General features: G+C 34.7%; 1 protein-coding gene across 4 annotated transcripts in view; it reads left to right on the forward strand.

Moving 5' to 3' along the window:
- LOC125172450 (BEN domain-containing protein 5) overlaps positions 1–17,363 on the forward strand; it is a 1,495,630-nt gene that overhangs the window by 296,141 nt on the left and 1,182,126 nt on the right. For all 4 annotated transcript variants that reach the window (XM_047870552.1, XM_047870553.1, XM_047870551.1 and 1 more), the window contains one exon: positions 5,506–5,630. In XM_047870552.1, the coding sequence (XP_047726508.1) occupies positions 5,506–5,630 (125 nt within the window). The remainder of the gene's footprint in view (positions 1–5,505; positions 5,631–17,363) is intronic.

The following is a 17,363-nucleotide window of genomic DNA, read 5'->3' on the forward strand; positions in this document are numbered from 1 at the left end:
CAAATACTTTTTCTGCTTGTATTGATAAACATGAGTGTGTTTTTATTTTGTTAATATGATTATTTGGGTTGATGATTTTTTGTAAGTTTTTTTATAAGAAATTATGCATTTCATGTATTTTTCCAGTGTATTGGCATAAATAGTTCACTGTGTATTTGTTGCTTTTTTCTTTTGTTTGTTTGATGTATAAAGGATATGCAGTAATATTTGCTTTTAATTATCATTTTAATAATATGTGTTTTCTTTCTCTTTATTTTTCCTAGTTGAGCAATGCTGGAGTGTGTTAGTATTAAAAGTATTTTTCAAAAATCAACTTGTAACATTTAAAATTTTCTGCAGAGTACATTTAAAAATTTCTTTGATTTTCTAATCTTTTCTTTATTATTCCCTTCTTATACTTTTTTTGGTTTTAAAGTATTGCTGTTTTTTAAACTTTTTATAATGGAAGCTTAGATAATTGATTATCAGATGTATTTGCCTATATATGTGTTTCTATTTTTGAATGGCTGTAGTTATAACAAATATTGATTGTTATGTATTATTATAAGTTAGTTTAAAATATTATAACTGTGATAAGAGTACATATGTATATCATATAAATTCCTTTGAAATTTGTTGAGACTTGCTTTATGAACCAGAAAATGATCAATTTTGATAAATGTACCGTGTTCATTTGAAAGGAATACATATACACACATATAGTTCTATAAATATCAAGTGTTTCATATTAAAATGAGGTAGCCTTTTAAATTATATTTTCAAATTATCTTAATTATTTCTGAATATTTTCTTGGTTTTTCTCTGCTTGTGCTTTTGGTATGTTGAAATTTCTCACTGTAATTCTAAATTTGTCTCTATCTTCTGTTTTGTCAAATTTTACCTATGTATTTTGGAGATTCATTAATAGAGGTACATTTCTCTAAGATTTTTATATCTTCTTGATGGAATTACCCTGTTTTTTGTTTTGTTTTCATCATGAGCAATTTACAGTAATATTTCTTGATTTAAAGCCTACCTGTCTGATATAAACATAGCTACCTTAGATTTCTTTTTCAGAGTGCTTTCCTGGTATAATTTTTTTTTCTCTTTTACTATTTAGTCTTCCTGTGCTCTTAAATGTAATGTTGTCTTTATAGGCAATATATAGTTAATTTTTTCATCCAGAATAAAAATCTTTGTCTTCATTTGTCATATTTGGTCCATTTGTATTTAACATATTTACTGACATCCTTGCATTTAAAATCTACATTTTAGGGGTGGATGTGTGTCTCAGTCACTTAAGTGTCTGACTCTTGATCTCAGCTCAGATCGTGATCTCAAGGTCATGAGTTGAATTCAAGTCCTGTGCTGGGCTCTGTACTGGGTGTGAAGCCTATTTAAAAAAAATGTATGTATATATTTGAAATTTTGTTTGCTATCTTTTCTTGCCTTTCATGTAAGTGGAAGGGAACCAGATGATTTAGAGGCATTGTCAGTTTATTTACAAATAGACATGTTCAGAAGGTCAAAAACTGACACTTTGTTGAAATATTACAGGTAACATGAGGAAAGAATTGTTTATGAAATACACAGAGAAGATATTGGTGAAAATAGTCAACGGAATAGTTACAGAAGATCAAAAACTATATGATTATTATTTGAGACTGTAAACTTAGTGAAAGCAAAGACTATATGTTTGATTTACCAGCTGTTCTATTTTACAAACATAACATATTTTTGAATTAATAACTAATTCAGTAGATGGATAAGTGTGTTGACTGTGGCTATGGTATATTACAAGGACAGAACAATGGAGTCAGAAGTCTTTATTTCCAGGTCTTGCCCTAGTGCTTTAAAGCATGAACTTAACAAAGCACTAAACATTTCCAAGTTTCAATTACTCATCATGGGGTCATGGTGATACTTTAATAATATAAAGGGTGTCAAATCATTTTGAAACTGTATGGTTTTAGACACAAATGGTGTCTTGTTATTAGAAACCATATGTGGCAGCAATTTTATGACATGTTATTATTTATTAAAACTCATTTATAGTGTTATAGAATTAAAACAGATTTTCCGTTGAATGTTGAAATTTGTTTACATTAATGTTTATTTTTTCAACCAGGGATTTTTAAAGGGCAAAAAACAGTGTTTCTTTTTCACTTTTTGTTTTTTAAGGTTAGTAATTTTTTAAGCATTATAACTTATAACGTGCTTTCAATTTATATTATCTCTGTATTCTTCCAATCATCTATGTTATGTTGAGAAATGGTTAGTCCAGTGATTAGAGTCATTTTGCTGGAATTCAAATCCCAGCTCTGACTCTTACTTACTTACATGCTATATAACTTTGGGTAAGTTATTTTATATCTTTGTCCCTTGCTGTTCTCATATGTAAAATGGGGATAGTAATGGTTTTTACCTCACAGGTGTTGTTGTGAGAATTAAATAGGTTAGTACACCTAGCATTTTGGACAGTATGTGGTATGTAGAAATGTTCAGAAAATGTTTTCAATTGAAAATTAATATTCATGTTAATTACCAAGAGGTAAATATTCGTATTTCTATTAATATAACCCTTACTTTATAGTTGAGAAAACAGTGGTTGGAACAAGTTAACTAAATTTTCCAAGTTCATTTAGTAAGTGGCAGAGCTAAAACTTGAGCCTAGATCTTCTGATTGCAAGTTCAATGCAATCATGTAATAAGTATTCTGCCCCCTACAACATAGGGTTTAGTATATATTTTTGGATGATAATAGTTGAAATAACAATTTAACTGAGGAATCTCCTTGGGAATTCTGAAGACAATTAAAACTACAAAAATTAAAATAAAAGTGTTTGGTTTTATTTAATGTTTGTTCTTTCTTATCAGTGCATGTTTTGTTTTGTTTTCCATATATGTATTCTTAATTGGAGGCTACTGATTGTTTTGGTTGTGAAAGGAGGACTGAGTCTGGATTCTCAGGCCAAATTTTAATGAGAGCAGAGAAAATTACCCTAAGGTTAATTGATAAGGTTTTGAGGGGAGGATTTTCTTATTATCTGGGATCGCTGCCTGATTAATCCTAGATCCAGGCAGCCAAAGAATGGTACAGCTGAAAGGAACCTTCAAGGTTAGGTAACTCAATATTCTCATTTAGTAGATGAAGCCTATAGAAGGTAAGTAATTTACCTATTGTTGGACAGTCAATTAAGCTAGAATTCAGATCTGCTGATTCCAAGGCTGGTATGCCGTCTGTGACAACACAACTGGTGCTCAGTAAAATAAGTAATGTGCCAGTAGAACTAGTAAAAGAATTAATTAAAAACTGTGGTATTAAGGTTAAAGTTTAATTCTGAGTATTCTTTTGGAGAAAGACACACTAGAGCTTATTTTAAGGTGGGATATTGCTGTCCTCTTCAGGTGCAATACAATACTGATTTCTTTAATTTCCTTATTGCTGTCTATAGTCATGTTTACTTTTCTTCAGCTGTTGATTATCTGGTTTGGGAATTCACCAGATTCTTTGCTTTTATTTTTTATCCCATCCCACTGTGAAATTTATGGACAATTCATTGCTCATTAGAATGGAAGTCAAAGAGAAGAGACATAATGAATGGAAGTCACACCTAAGCTTATACATTTTCTCTTTTTCTTTTTTTTAATTGAAGTATAATTAACATACAGTGTTATATTAGTTTTTTGTGTTCAGTGTAATGATTCAGCAATTCTATATATTAGTGCTCATCAAGATAAATATACTTTTTAAAAAAAATTTTTTTTTCAACGTTTATTTATTTTTGGGACAGAGAGAGGCAGAGCATGAACAGGGGAGGGGCAGAGAGAGAGGGAGACACAGAATCGGAAACAGGCTCCAGGCTCCGAGCCATCAGCCCAGAGCCCGACGCAGGGCTCGAACTCCCGGACCGCGAGATCGTGACCTAGCTGAAGTCGGACGCTTAACCGACTGTGCCACCCAGGCGCCCCGACTTTTTTAACTTTAGAGAGAGAGAGAGAGAGAGAGCGAGCAGGGAATAGGGGCAGAAAGAGAGTGAATCTTAAGCAGGCTCCATGCTCAGTGCACAGCCTGATGCGGGACTCAATCCCATGACCCTGGGGTCATGACCTGAGCCGAAATCAAGAGTTGGATGCTCAACTGACTGAGCCACCCAGGCCCTGCAAGATAAATATATTCTTGATCACCTTTATTTATTTCATCCCTCCCTCATCAACCTCCCCTCTGGCAACCTATATTTTTGATATAAGTGTTCTGTTATTGGAGAAAATGGAAATTAATTTTATGACTGTTTGTGAATTTACCGTTACTATACTTATGGGGGAACAACTTACAATTTTTGTTTAAAATGTTACGCTACATATCCTTTTACATTTTTTTTTAATTTTCTAACTTGTTTTATTTTTTATTTTTTTAAATTTACATCCAAATTAGTTAGCATATAGTGCAACAATGATTTCAGGAGTAGATTCCTTAGTGGCCCTTACCCATTTAGCCTATCCCCCCTCCCACATCCCCTCTCGTAACCCACAGTGTGTTCTCCATATTTATGAATCTCTTATGTTTTGTCCCCCTCCCTGTTTTTATATTATTTTTGTTTCCCTTCCTTTATGTTCATTTGTTTTATCTCTTAAGGTCCTCATATGAGTTAAGTCATATGATTTTTGTCTTTCTCTGACTGACTAATTTCACTTAGCATAATACCCTCCAGTTCCATCCACATAGTTGCAAATGACAAGATTTCATTCTTTTTGATTGCCGAGTAATACTCCATTGTATGTAAATACCACATCTTCTTTATCCATTCATCTATAGATGGATATTTGGGCTCTTTCCATACTTTGGCTATTGTTGGTAGTGCTGCTATAAACATGGGGGTGCATGTGTCTCTTCAAAACAGCACACTTGTATCCCTTGGATAAATGCCTAGTAGTGCAATTTCTGGGTCGTAGGGTAGTTCTATTTCGAGTTTTTTGAGGAACCTCCATACTGTGTTCCAGAGTGGCTGCACCAGCTTGCATTCCCAACCTTTAACATGTTCTGATACAAGTTTGGAAATTACCCAAAGTAGTACAAACAGTATAGTATTGTTGTGAGAATTAAATAGGATCAAGTATACTAGAGGTGATTTATATAAAGCTGAATATGAAATATATAAATTATTATTGTCCTTTTTTCTAAATAGGAAACTGAAGCTTTGTTGTGATTCTTACTTGGTTTTTTGGGGCTTGCCACATGTTCCATGGAACATCCCAATATGACAATATGTCTTATGTAACACAAATAGATCTGCTGGATGATAAGGACTGGAAGAGCTGCTTGAACCACAGCCTGGACTAGCTGGAAGGTTCTTCTTATCCTGGGCTGTATTCAGAATTGATAGCCTTGTAGATTGTGAATACTGAACCTTACAAGTACTGAATGATGACAAATATTGCTTTCAGACCTCATAATATTCAAATTTATGTGCTATTGAGTTGCATGAACATCTATTAAAACACAGTTCTTTCAATTTTTATTACCAGGTAACCTTGGACGGGTGAACCAGGTCTCTGAGTTTGAGTATGACTTGTTCATTAGGCCGGATACCTGTAATCCACGCTTCCGAGTCTGGTTCAACTTTACTGTTGAAAACGTGAAAGAATCACAGGTGAGGGAAATATTGGATATCTTCATTGTGGTGTTCATAAGAAGATTATGCTTTTGCTTTACTTTAGAAATACCAAAATAATAACCGAATTATGAATGTATTCTTGTATATCTATAGCAATGATACAGTTTTAAGCTATATACAGAAATAAGTATAATATGCTGGTTCTTGTTATCTGGTGGTTATTAAATAATACAAATAGGTTATATGGGAACAAAAAGGGTTCTTTATGGATTGAAGAATTAGCATGATGTGCTGGGTTTCCTTGAAGGTTAAGGAACCACTGGAAGAGACTTGCTATAATGTTTATTATAGAGTGCTGTTCTTTATATTATTTCTTCTTTGTAAAGATCTGTAAGAGATGTTTCTCACAGGCCTCAGTTTCAGAAAAGGCTTTTCTTCTCTTGTACAAGAAGGTGTTTATATATTTTTAAAAAACTTTTTTAATGTTTATTTATTTATTTTTGAGAGAGGGAGAGATAGAGAGCAAGCAGGGGAGGGGAAGAGAGAGAGGGAGACAGAATCCCAAACAGGCTCTATGCTGTTAGCACAGAGCCCCATGTAGGGCTTGAACCCATGAACCATGAGATCATGACCTGAGCCGAAACCAAGAGTTGGATGCTTAACCAACTGAGCCACCCAGGCACCCCAGAAGGTGTTTATGTTTTAATATGATTCTTGCAACTTATCCTATTTTCCCTTCTTTGTTGGAAAACTCAGAACCATTTTTATAGCCCTCTGTAATGATTCTTGAAAACTTTTTTGCTTGTGTTTCTATGTACTAATTTTTCTTTCATTCTGATCATATTAATCTGTATTTGACCATAATTTCTTCATCTATATTTTCTAACGGTGTATGTTTTTTATAATCCTGTTCAAATATTTTGAGTGAGAGAGTATTGATGAAAATAAAACTAAATGCATATGCTTTGAAAAAACATCTAATCCTAAGAAATCATTTATCATTCTATTGTATTGAGGCAGCTAATCATGGAAGACTGCACAAACTTTGTACATATAGTGACATAATTCTTTTAAGCACATGAAAGCATAGCACTACAACCTAATATCTTCCTTCTTCCTTCAGGGTCATCTTTTTCTAGAATACTTGGGAAAAAAGGAGGGTTGGTTTAACTTCCCCTCCCAAGTCAATCTATCCTGTTTGCTCTTTCAACTGGTTGCTTGCTCCTTTCCATTTTTCTCAACTGCAATTAGATTCGTATGTCAGATAGTGGTCAGTGTCTGGAATTTAGGGACTATCACTGGCATGCTGACCTCAGTGGAAGAGGGGTAGAAGGAACAGTCCTTTCAGTCTACTGTCGATTCTCTTAATTCTCTACAACATGACTGGCACATGACTATGTAATTACAGGTGTATATAATGTTTAATGAAGTTTAAGGACTAACTGGAAGGAATTAAATAGATGGGAGAGTTCTGTATGTTGTTGGCTAAACATGGTTAAGACAAGTGGAAAAAATATTAAACCCTACACTGATAGGGACATACTTAAGTTCCTAGTTTTGTGTTTGGTTTTACTTACTCTTCCATGAGAGAATTCCTTTTCAGCTTTTCATAGTAAGAATAACAATATTTTCCCCTTCATCCACCTTAGGGTTACCATATTTTACCTGACCAGGGGTTTATTTGGCGACAGGATTATTTTCTTGTTCCAACATGATAATTAGTAATTGTCAAAATGCATTTTCCAAGTCTGTATAACTGAGTCTTGAGAGTACATCTCACAGCAGGAATCTTTAGCTTCATCTACAAGACTAAGGCTTGGCAATCCAAGTTTGGGTCCCTATCAAGATCTCTCTGCTACCATGAGGTAGACACACAACCTCTCATTCTTCTCTTGGTGTTTCTGTCTCATATCAGCAACTTACGGTTGTAATGTACATCACTGAAAAACAAACAATAATTCTGAGGAAATATAATCAATTCATTATGAAGGAAGGGAGACATTTTCTTAGAAGTGATGGAATCTGCAGGATTTCTAATTTCCCAAAGGGGTTTACTGTTTTCCTCTTTATGCACAGCATATGCACATCCTTCAGCTTGCATATTGCATCCAGGAATCCACTAACTCCTAAGAAATGAGACTTACTACTTTTCAAACAATAGAATCCTCTATCCTAATTGTATCTTCGCTAAATAGAGACTTATGGATAGCTCTGAAATTATTATGTTTCTTTAACATTGGGCCACATTAAATTCTTAGCCCAATTTTCTTGCACTTTAGTCTCTGTATAGAGAATATTCTTACCTAGCTTCTGTGGTCAGGAGGAGGGGTAGGGAGAGGGTTGACAACACAGGGAAAATGTGTTTCATATGTTGTGCTACCTGAGATAGTTTTTTGAACAGATTGCTCATAAATTTCAGTTTCTTGTTCATTGCTCTTTTAGTTGCTTACAGGTATGTTCTTATCTCTTCGAGAGTGTTATAATTTTTATACTATATTTTAAAGTCATACAGCTTCTTTTGCGTTCTTATCTATCAGTTAAGCAAGTAACATGAATGTGTTCTAAAGGATTATTGTAATAAAAGAGTTGGTGCTGTTTTTATGAATGCTTATTTTTAATGTTGGAAGAAACAATGTTTACTCTGACTCTCTGGGTTTCTATCTTCATATCCAGTGCTGTTCTACCCTTGATACAATTAGAAATCATGAACTTGTTTATCTGGTTTCCTGGAGTGTGATGCTTTATTAGCCTGTTTCTTTGCACCATTGCTTCATCAACTGTAGTCACATTATATAGTTATGGAAATCTGTTTCAAGATGGCATAAAGATCTGCTGGAAAGATACAGTATATATCTCTAGCTCACAGGATATTTGTTTTCATGGTTGTCTACATGAAAGAGAATGGTTTTACTATTAGGTTTGACTTGTGAGGTCTGTTTTTATAATGTCTCTTCCTACAATCTTTTCCATCTCTCTAATTTCCGTTAAAATGAGACCTGCATGAATGTAATCTAGTCAGGAACCTTATTTAAGGTTTGGTGCTAGCAAGCAAAAGAAATATCAGGCCACAAAGGCTGAGTCCATTAAGTGAATGTTAAAAATTATGGCATCAAATATACTGTACAAATGGATCTAGCTTTTGTGTTATTTTCCCTGACATTTGTAAGAAATGACAAAAGCTTGGAACATATGGTGCTGTTTTCTAGGGCTGGTATATTAACCCCCCAAAGTAGTTGTTAAATAGTACATTTGTAAGAGTCTATGAAAACTACACATCATAATACCTTTATTAAAAGGTAATTTTCTCTCTGAAAAACCTGTATTAAATATTATATGGATATTCATCATATGTGTGATGTGAAAACAAATCTTCCTTTTTAAATACTTAAAGTAAAATTCAGCCAGTAAGAGTGGAAAATGATAGGTCTTGACTTTTAAATTGTATTCTTTCCTTATATTGTTTTTTATCTCTTTGAATTAATTTTCCCCCTTTTTGATTAAAGTAGCTGATGTTCAATATGGTAAATATGGAAAATAAAGACAATTATTAGAAGCAGAGAAAAAGTGCACACACACATACACAATCTTATACTACCTAGAAGCAATCATTATTAACTTTTGGCATATTTACTTCTAGGCTTATTTATTTCCTACTTTGATTTTTGAAGCATAAGTAATTTTTTTTCCAAATACACATTTTTATGTTTTGCTTTTAAGGAAATTAAATATTTTCACAAGTAATTTTCTATCACTAAAAACTTTGTAGACATGGCTGTACAATAGCTTTTTACTATTGGAGTATTTCCTTACTCTTGGGCATAAAGATTATTTTCCATTATCTGTTGTTATAAATAACACTGTAGTGAACATCTCCATGCATGAAATGTTACACATATTTCATTTTGCTTACTTAGAATAAATTCCTATGAGGGGGATTGATAGACAAATGATACGGATATTTTGAAACTCTTGATACATATTTCTGTATTGGTACCAGAAAATGTATATTTTGATGTCCAACAGCAAGCAGTCAATGAGATGCTTTTCCTTGAATTTCTTGCTTTGAATTGTTTCATGAACTCAGTATTTCATATATATAATAAATTATTTCCTTTTCATCATTTACTTTGAAATTTTACACAAATAAATGGGATATAATGCAGTGTTTCAGGCCTTTAGTCATAAAGAAATTAATTGCATTCTAGCAACAATATGGAACAGCAAAACAATTCTATTTATTGTTTTGGGTATTTTTCTCATTTCATCAATCCTTCTTAGTCTGGGTGTGCCAAATGATTGTCCTCTGAGGTATGTAATGGAAGATTTAAAAAAAGAAGTGTTTTGGGGCGCCTGAGTGTCTTAGTCAGTTAAGCGTCCGACTTCGGCTCAGGTCATGATCTCACGGTGAGTTCCAGCCCCATGTCAGGCTCGGGGCTGACAGCGCAGAGCCTGGAGCCCACTGCAGATTCTGTGTCTCCCTCTGTCTGCCCCTCAGCTGCTTGTGCTCTGTCTCTCACATTGTCTCAAAAATAAATAAACATTAAAAAAATTTTTAAAAAAGTGTTTTTTTTAAACAATGAAGTATTTGTTACATTATTATAAGCAATAATGTACCTTAAACAGACACACACACACACACACACACACACACACACACACACGTTTGTATATGACATATCTGAATTGGACTTCAAAAATCCAGGACTTTGCTGCTGCTTTATTTGCCATCTTGGAGATTTTAGGTTCAGCGAAACTTCATCCTGTCCAAAATCAATGGTGCACAGCATATTATAGTAGAAAAGCAGAGACAATGGATTTAAACACATTTGGGTTTAAATCCTGGCTCTGATATTTATGATCTGTTTTACATTTAATCAGTTATTGTCTGGGTGCCTCAATTTTCCATGTGTAACCAAATACTACTACCTCATGTCAGTGTTGTGAATATTATATGAGACAATGTTGGTAGATAGATAATAGGAGCTCAATACTTGTTGTCTATTGTTTTTATTAAAGCACTAGAATAGTAGAAATAATATTAAAAACAGCAAGAGCAAACACCATAACACGTTATTACTAGATTACTAATACTGGTTTTTGCTTTGTTTTGTTTTGTTTTGTTTTATTTTCTCTTCTTATTCTACTTACCGCTTCTTAGTCCTCCTCCACCTTCTTTCAAATCTCCTATTGGTCATTATCATTATCATCAAACAAATTGTAATGGTTAAGAACACAGATTCTGTGTTGAATTGTTGAATTGTTGAATTGTAAGCCTAGCTTTGCCACTTATTTCCTAGCTTTGTGACTATGGGAAAGCTATTGATCTGTTTCTGTATTTAAATTGTCAATTTCTATATATTTTTAATGTGTTAATAGTAGTATGTAGTAGAGTTGCTCTAAGAATTATATGTGGTAATGCATGTAAGACACATAATCCAATGCTTGCAACATAAGAGGTGATCAAAAAATGTTAGCTATTAATATTATTATCCTTCAAATACTCCTACAAAGTATAACACAGGTTCTCATTTTCCCCATCATTCAATTTATTATAGAAATAGCTAACATTTTTTGAAAACATCAATGTTATAGGTACAATTCTAAGTTATTTATATTACTCAAAAATTTTTTTAATGTTTATTTATTTTTGAGAAAGAGCATGAGTGGGGGAGGGGAAGAGACAGAGAGAGAGAGAGAGAGAGAGAGAGAGAGAGAGAGAGAATATGAAGCAGGCTCCAGGCTCTGAGCTACCAGTGCAGAGCCCAATGCAGGGCCAGAACCCACAGACCGCAAGATCATAACCTGAGCAGAAATTGGTCACCCAACCAAGTGAGCCACCCAGGCGTCCCTTTATATTACTTTGTCTAATCTTCAGAACAGTCCTTTGTTGTAAATACTATTACCTCCACTCCCCACACTCCGCATCATTATGTAGGTGAAGAAACTGAAAGAATGTGAGACACAGACAGGATAAATAACTGGTTGAAGATAATGCAATTAGTAGATGGTAAAGTCAGGATCTGTACCTAAGTAGTCATTGTAGAAATTTGGAAAATATATACAACGGGAGCAAAGAAAACAAAACAAAACCTAAACCCACAATCCTACTAACTAGAAGGCACTACTGTGAACATTTTTACATACTTATTTTTAGGTTTATTTATATTTTATTTATGTTTTAGAATGTATTACTTACTGGTTTTCTCTTCTGCCTAATGCTGCCTCTCAAAATACCGTCTCGGTAGATAATTAGAAAGCAATTGCTAAAATTTAAAACCCATTTGAATTAAGACTTGAGTAAACTAGGATGAGAAAGGAACTTTTCTTATTTGATAAAGGATCTCATCAAATAATCATGACCAGGTACCATACATAGTGGTGAAACTTTAAAATCATTCACTTGAAAATTGAAGCTGACACAAACACATGCAATGGTATTCCATGCACATGGATTAGAAGAATTAATATTGTTAAAATGTCTATATTATCCAAAATAATCTACAGATTTAATGCAATCTCTTATCAGTATGCGAACAGTATTTTTCACAGAACTAGAAGAAATAATACTAAAATTTGTATGGAACCACAAGAGACCTCAGATAGCCAAAGCAATTTTGAAACTGGAGGTATCACAACCCCAGATTTTAAGATAGACCACAAAGTTGTAGTAATTGAAACAGTATGATACTGGCACAAAAATAAACACATAGGTCAACGGAACAGAATAGAAAAACCAGAAATAAATTTCATGATTATATGGTCAATTAATGTATGACAAAGGAAGCAAGAATAAGCAATGGGAAAAAGACAATCTCTTGAACAAATGGTGTTGGGAAAACTGGACACCTGCATGCAAAAGAATGAAACTGGACCACTTTCTTATACCATACACAAAAATAAACCCAAAATTGATTAAAGAAATAAATATGAAGCCTGAAACCATAAAAATCCTAAAAGAGGGCAAACAGGCAGTTTGCTATTTCTTTGACATAGTAGCATTTTTTCTAGACATGTTTCCTTAGGCAAAGGAAACAAAAGCAAAAATAAACTATTAGAAGTACATCAAAATAAAAGCTTTTGAACAGCCAAGGAAACCCTCATCAAAACAAAAATACAACCTATTGAACTGGAGAGGATATTTGGAAATGACATATCTGTTAACGGGCTTGTATCTAAAATATATACACAACTTATACAACTCAACAACAAAAAATGAATAATTTTATCAAATTGGACAGAAGACAAGGACTGACATTTCTCCAAAGAAGACATACAGATGGCCAACAGACACATGAAAAGATGCTCAACATCATTCATCATCAGGGAAATGCAAGTCAAAACCACCATGTGATATCACCTCACACCTGTGAGAATGGCTAAAATAAAAACCACAAGAGGCAACAAGTGTTAGTGAGGATGTGGACAAAAAGGAACCTTTATGTACTAGTGTTGGTGGGAATGCAAACTGGTGCAGCCAATGTGGAAAACAAATGGAGATTCCTCAAAAAATTGAAAATAGAAATACCATCTCATCCAGTAAATCCACTACCCCATATTTACCCAAAGAATACAAAAACACTAATTTGAGAAAGTATATGCACCCCTGTATTTATTGCAGCATTATTTACAATAGTGAAGATACAGAAGCAACCCAAGTATCCATTGACAGATGAATGGATAAAGATGTGATGCATGCGCGCGTGCGCACGGGCGCGTGCGCGCGCACACACACACATACACACACACACACACACACACACACACACACACACACACACAGAGTGGAATGTTACTCAGCCATAAAAAGGAATGAAATCTTGCCATTTGCAAATAACATGGATAGATCTAGAGTGTATAATGCTAAGTGAAATAACCCAGTCAGGGGAAGACAAATACCATATGAACTCACCCATATGTAGAGTTTAAGAAAGAAAACAAATAAAGAAAAAAAAAGAGACAAACCAAAAAACAGATGCTGAAATATAGGGAACAAAACTGATGGTTGCCAGAGGTGAGGTGGGGTGGTGGAATAGGTGAAATTGATAAAGGAGATCATGAGTAAATTTATCTTGATGAGCACTGAGTACTGTATAGAATTGTTGAATTATTATACTTTATACGTGTGACTATTGTAGCACTGCATGTTAATTATACTGGAATTAAAAAAAAATAAATGAAGAAAAACCCATCCAGTTGGAAACCAGGAGGAAGTAATGAATGACTTTTTTGTCATAGTTTTTCTAATTGTATTGGAGTCTCTAACTAAAGCAAAAAGACAAAAAAAAGGTAAACAAATGTTACAAGGATTAGAAAGTGGCACAATTAGGACTATTTGCAAATTATATGATTATCTAAGAGAAAAAAAAGATAATCTATAGGCAAACTATTAGAACCTATGTAGAGCTGAGAAATGTTCCTGTATAGAATATCAACATGTATAACTTTTTAAAATAATTTTTAATTTTATTATTTTCTTAAAATTTACATCCAAATTAGTTAGCATATAGTGCAACAATGATTTCAGGTGTAGATTCCTTAGTGGCCCTTACCCATTTAGCCCACTGCCCCTCCCAAATGCCCCTCCTGTAACCCAGAGTTTGTTCTCCATATTTATGAGTCTCTTATGTTTTGCCCCCTCCCTGTTCTATATTATTTTTGTTTCCCTTCCCTTATGTTCATCTATTTTGTCTCTTAAAGTCCTCATATGAGTCAAGTCATATGATTTTAGTCTTTCTGTGACTAATTTCACTTAGCATAATACCCTCCAGTTCCATCCACATAGTTGCAAATGGCAAGATTTCATTCTTTTTGATTGCCAAGTAATACCCCATTGTATATATATACCACATCTTCTTTATCCATTCATCCACCGATGGACATTTGGGCTCTTTCCATACTTTGGCTATTGTTGATAGTGCTGCTATATACATGGGGGTGCATGTGTCCCTTTGAAACAGCACACCTGTATTATCCCTTGGATAAATACCTAGTAGTGCAATTGCTGGGTCATAGGGTACTTCTATTTTGAGTTTTTTGAGGAACTTCCATGCTGTTTTCCAGAGTGGCTGCACCAGCTTGCATTCCCACCAACAATGCATAAGAGATTCTCTTTCTCCACATCCTCACCAACATCTTTCTTGCCTGAGTTGTTAAGGTTAGTCATTCTGACAGGTGTAAGGTGGTATCTCATTGTGGTTTTGGTTTGTATTTCCCTGATGATGAGTAAGTTGAGCATTTTTTCATGTGTTGGTTGGCCATCTGATGTCTTCTTTGGAGAAGTGTCTATTCATGTCTTTTACCCATTTCTTCACAGGAGTATTTGTTTTTTGGGTATTGAGTTTGATAAGTTCTTTATAGATTTTGGATACTAACCTTTTATCTGATATGTCATTTGCAAATATCTTCTTCTATTCTGTAAGTTGCCTTTTAGTTTTGCTGAGTGTTTCCTTCGCTGTGCAGAGGCTTTTTATTTTGATGAGGTCCCAGTAGTTCATTTTTGCTTTTGTTTCCCTTGCCTCTGCATACGTGTTGAGTAAGAAGTTGCTGCAGGCAAGATCAAAGAGGTTTTGCCTGCTTTCTCCTCGAGGATTTTGATGGCTTCCTGTCTTACACTTAGGTCTTTCATCCATTTCGAGTTTATTTTTGTGTATGGTGTAAGAAAGTGGTCCAGGTTCATTCTTCTGCATGTCGCTGTCCAGTTTTCCCAGCACTACTTGCTGAAGAAACTGTCTTTATTCCATTGGATATTCTTTCCTGCTTTGTCAAAGATTAGTTGGCCGTATGTTTGTGAGTCCATTTCTGGGTTCCCTATTCTGTTCCATGATCTGAGTGTCTGTTCTTGTGCCAGTACCATACTGTCTTGATGATTACAGCTTTGTAGTAGAGCTTGAAGTCTGGGATTGTGATGCCTCCTGCTTTGGTTTTCTTTTTCAAGATTGCTTTGGCTATTCAGGGTCTTTTCTGGTTCCATACAAATTTTAGGATTGTTTGTTCTGGCTCTGTGAGGAAGGCTGGTGTTATTTTGCTAGGGATTGCATTGAATGCATAGATTGCTTTGGGTAGTATCGACATTTTAACAATATTTGTTCTTCCTATCCTGGAGAATGGACTATTTTTCCAGATTTTTGTGTCTTCTTCAATTTCTTTCATAAGCTTTCTATCATTCTCAGTGTATAGATTTTTCACCTGTTTGGTTAGATTTATTCCTAGGTATTTTATGGGTTTTGGTGCAATTCTAAATGGGATCGATTCCTTGATTTATCTTTCTGTTGCTTCATTGTTGGTGTATAGTAATACAAGTGATTTCTGTGTGTTGATTTTATATCCCACAACTTTGCTGAATTCATGAATCAGTTTGAGCAGGTTTCTTGGTGGAATCTTTAGGGTTTTTCATATAGAGTATCATGTCATCTGTGAAGAGTGAAAGTTTGACCTCCTCCTGGCTGATTTGGATGCCTTTTATTTCTTTGTGTTGTCTGATTGCAGAGGCTAAGACTTCCAATACTATATTGAATAACAGTGGCAAGAGTGGGCATCCCTGACTTGTTCCTGACGTTAGGGAGACAGCTCTCACTTTTTCCTCATTGAGGATGCTATTAGTGTTGGATCGTTCATATATGGCTTTTATGATATCGAGGTATGATCATTCCATCCATAATTTCCTTTTTTAAATATGAAATTTATTGTCAAATTGGTTTCCATACAACACTCAGTGCTCATCCCAAAAGGTGCCCTCCTCAATACCCATCACCCACCCTCCCCTCCCCCCCCCATCAATCCTAAGTTTGTTCTCAGTTTTTCAAGAGTCTCTTTTGCTTTGGCTGTCTCCCTCTCTAATGTCTTTTTTTTCTTCCCCTCCCCCATGGACTTCTGTTAAGTTTCTCAGGATCAACTTAAGAATGAAAACAAAGGGTATCTGTCTTTCTCTCTATGACTTATTTCACTTAGCATAACACTCTCCAGTTCCATCCACATTGCTACAAAGGCTATATTTCATTCTTTCTCATTGCCACGTAGTATTCCATTGTGTATATAAACCACTATTTCTTTATCCATTCGTCAGTTGATGGACATTTAGGGTCTTTACATCATTTGGCTATTGTTGAGAGTGCTGCTATAAACATTGGGGTACAAGTGCCCCTATGCATCAGTACTCCTGTATCCCTTGGGTAAATTCCTAGCAGTGCTATTGCTGGGTCATAGGGTAAGTCTATTTTTAATTTTCTGAGGAACCTCCACACTGTTTTCCAGAGTGGCTGCACCAGTTTGCATGCCCACCAACAGTGCAAGAGGGTTCCTGTTTCTCCACATCCTCTCCAGCATCTATAGTCTCCTGATTTGTTCATTTTGGCCACTCTGACTGGCGTGAGGTGATATCTGAGTGTGGTTTTGATTTGTATTTCCCTGATGAGGAATGACGTTGAGCATCTTTTCATGTGTCTGTTGGCCATCTGGATGTCTTCTTTAGAGAAGTGTCTATTCATGTTTTCTGCCCATTTCTTCACTGGATTATTTGTTTTTCGAGTGTGGAGTTTGGTGAGCTCTTTATAGATTTTGGATACTAGCCCTTTGTCCAATATGTCATTTGCAAATATCTTTTCCCATTTTGTTGGTTGCCTTTTAGTCTTGTTGGTTGTTTCCTTTGCTGTGCAGAAGCTTTTTATCTTCATAAGGTCCCAATAGTTCATTTTTGCTTTTAATTCCCTTGCCTTTGGGGATGTGTCAAGTAAGAAATTGCTACGGCTGAGGTCAGAGAGGTGTTTTCCTGCT

The sequence above is a fragment of the Prionailurus viverrinus genome, chromosome C1, assembly GCF_022837055.1.
Source record: "Prionailurus viverrinus isolate Anna chromosome C1, UM_Priviv_1.0, whole genome shotgun sequence".
NCBI lineage: Eukaryota > Metazoa > Chordata > Mammalia > Carnivora > Felidae > Prionailurus > Prionailurus viverrinus.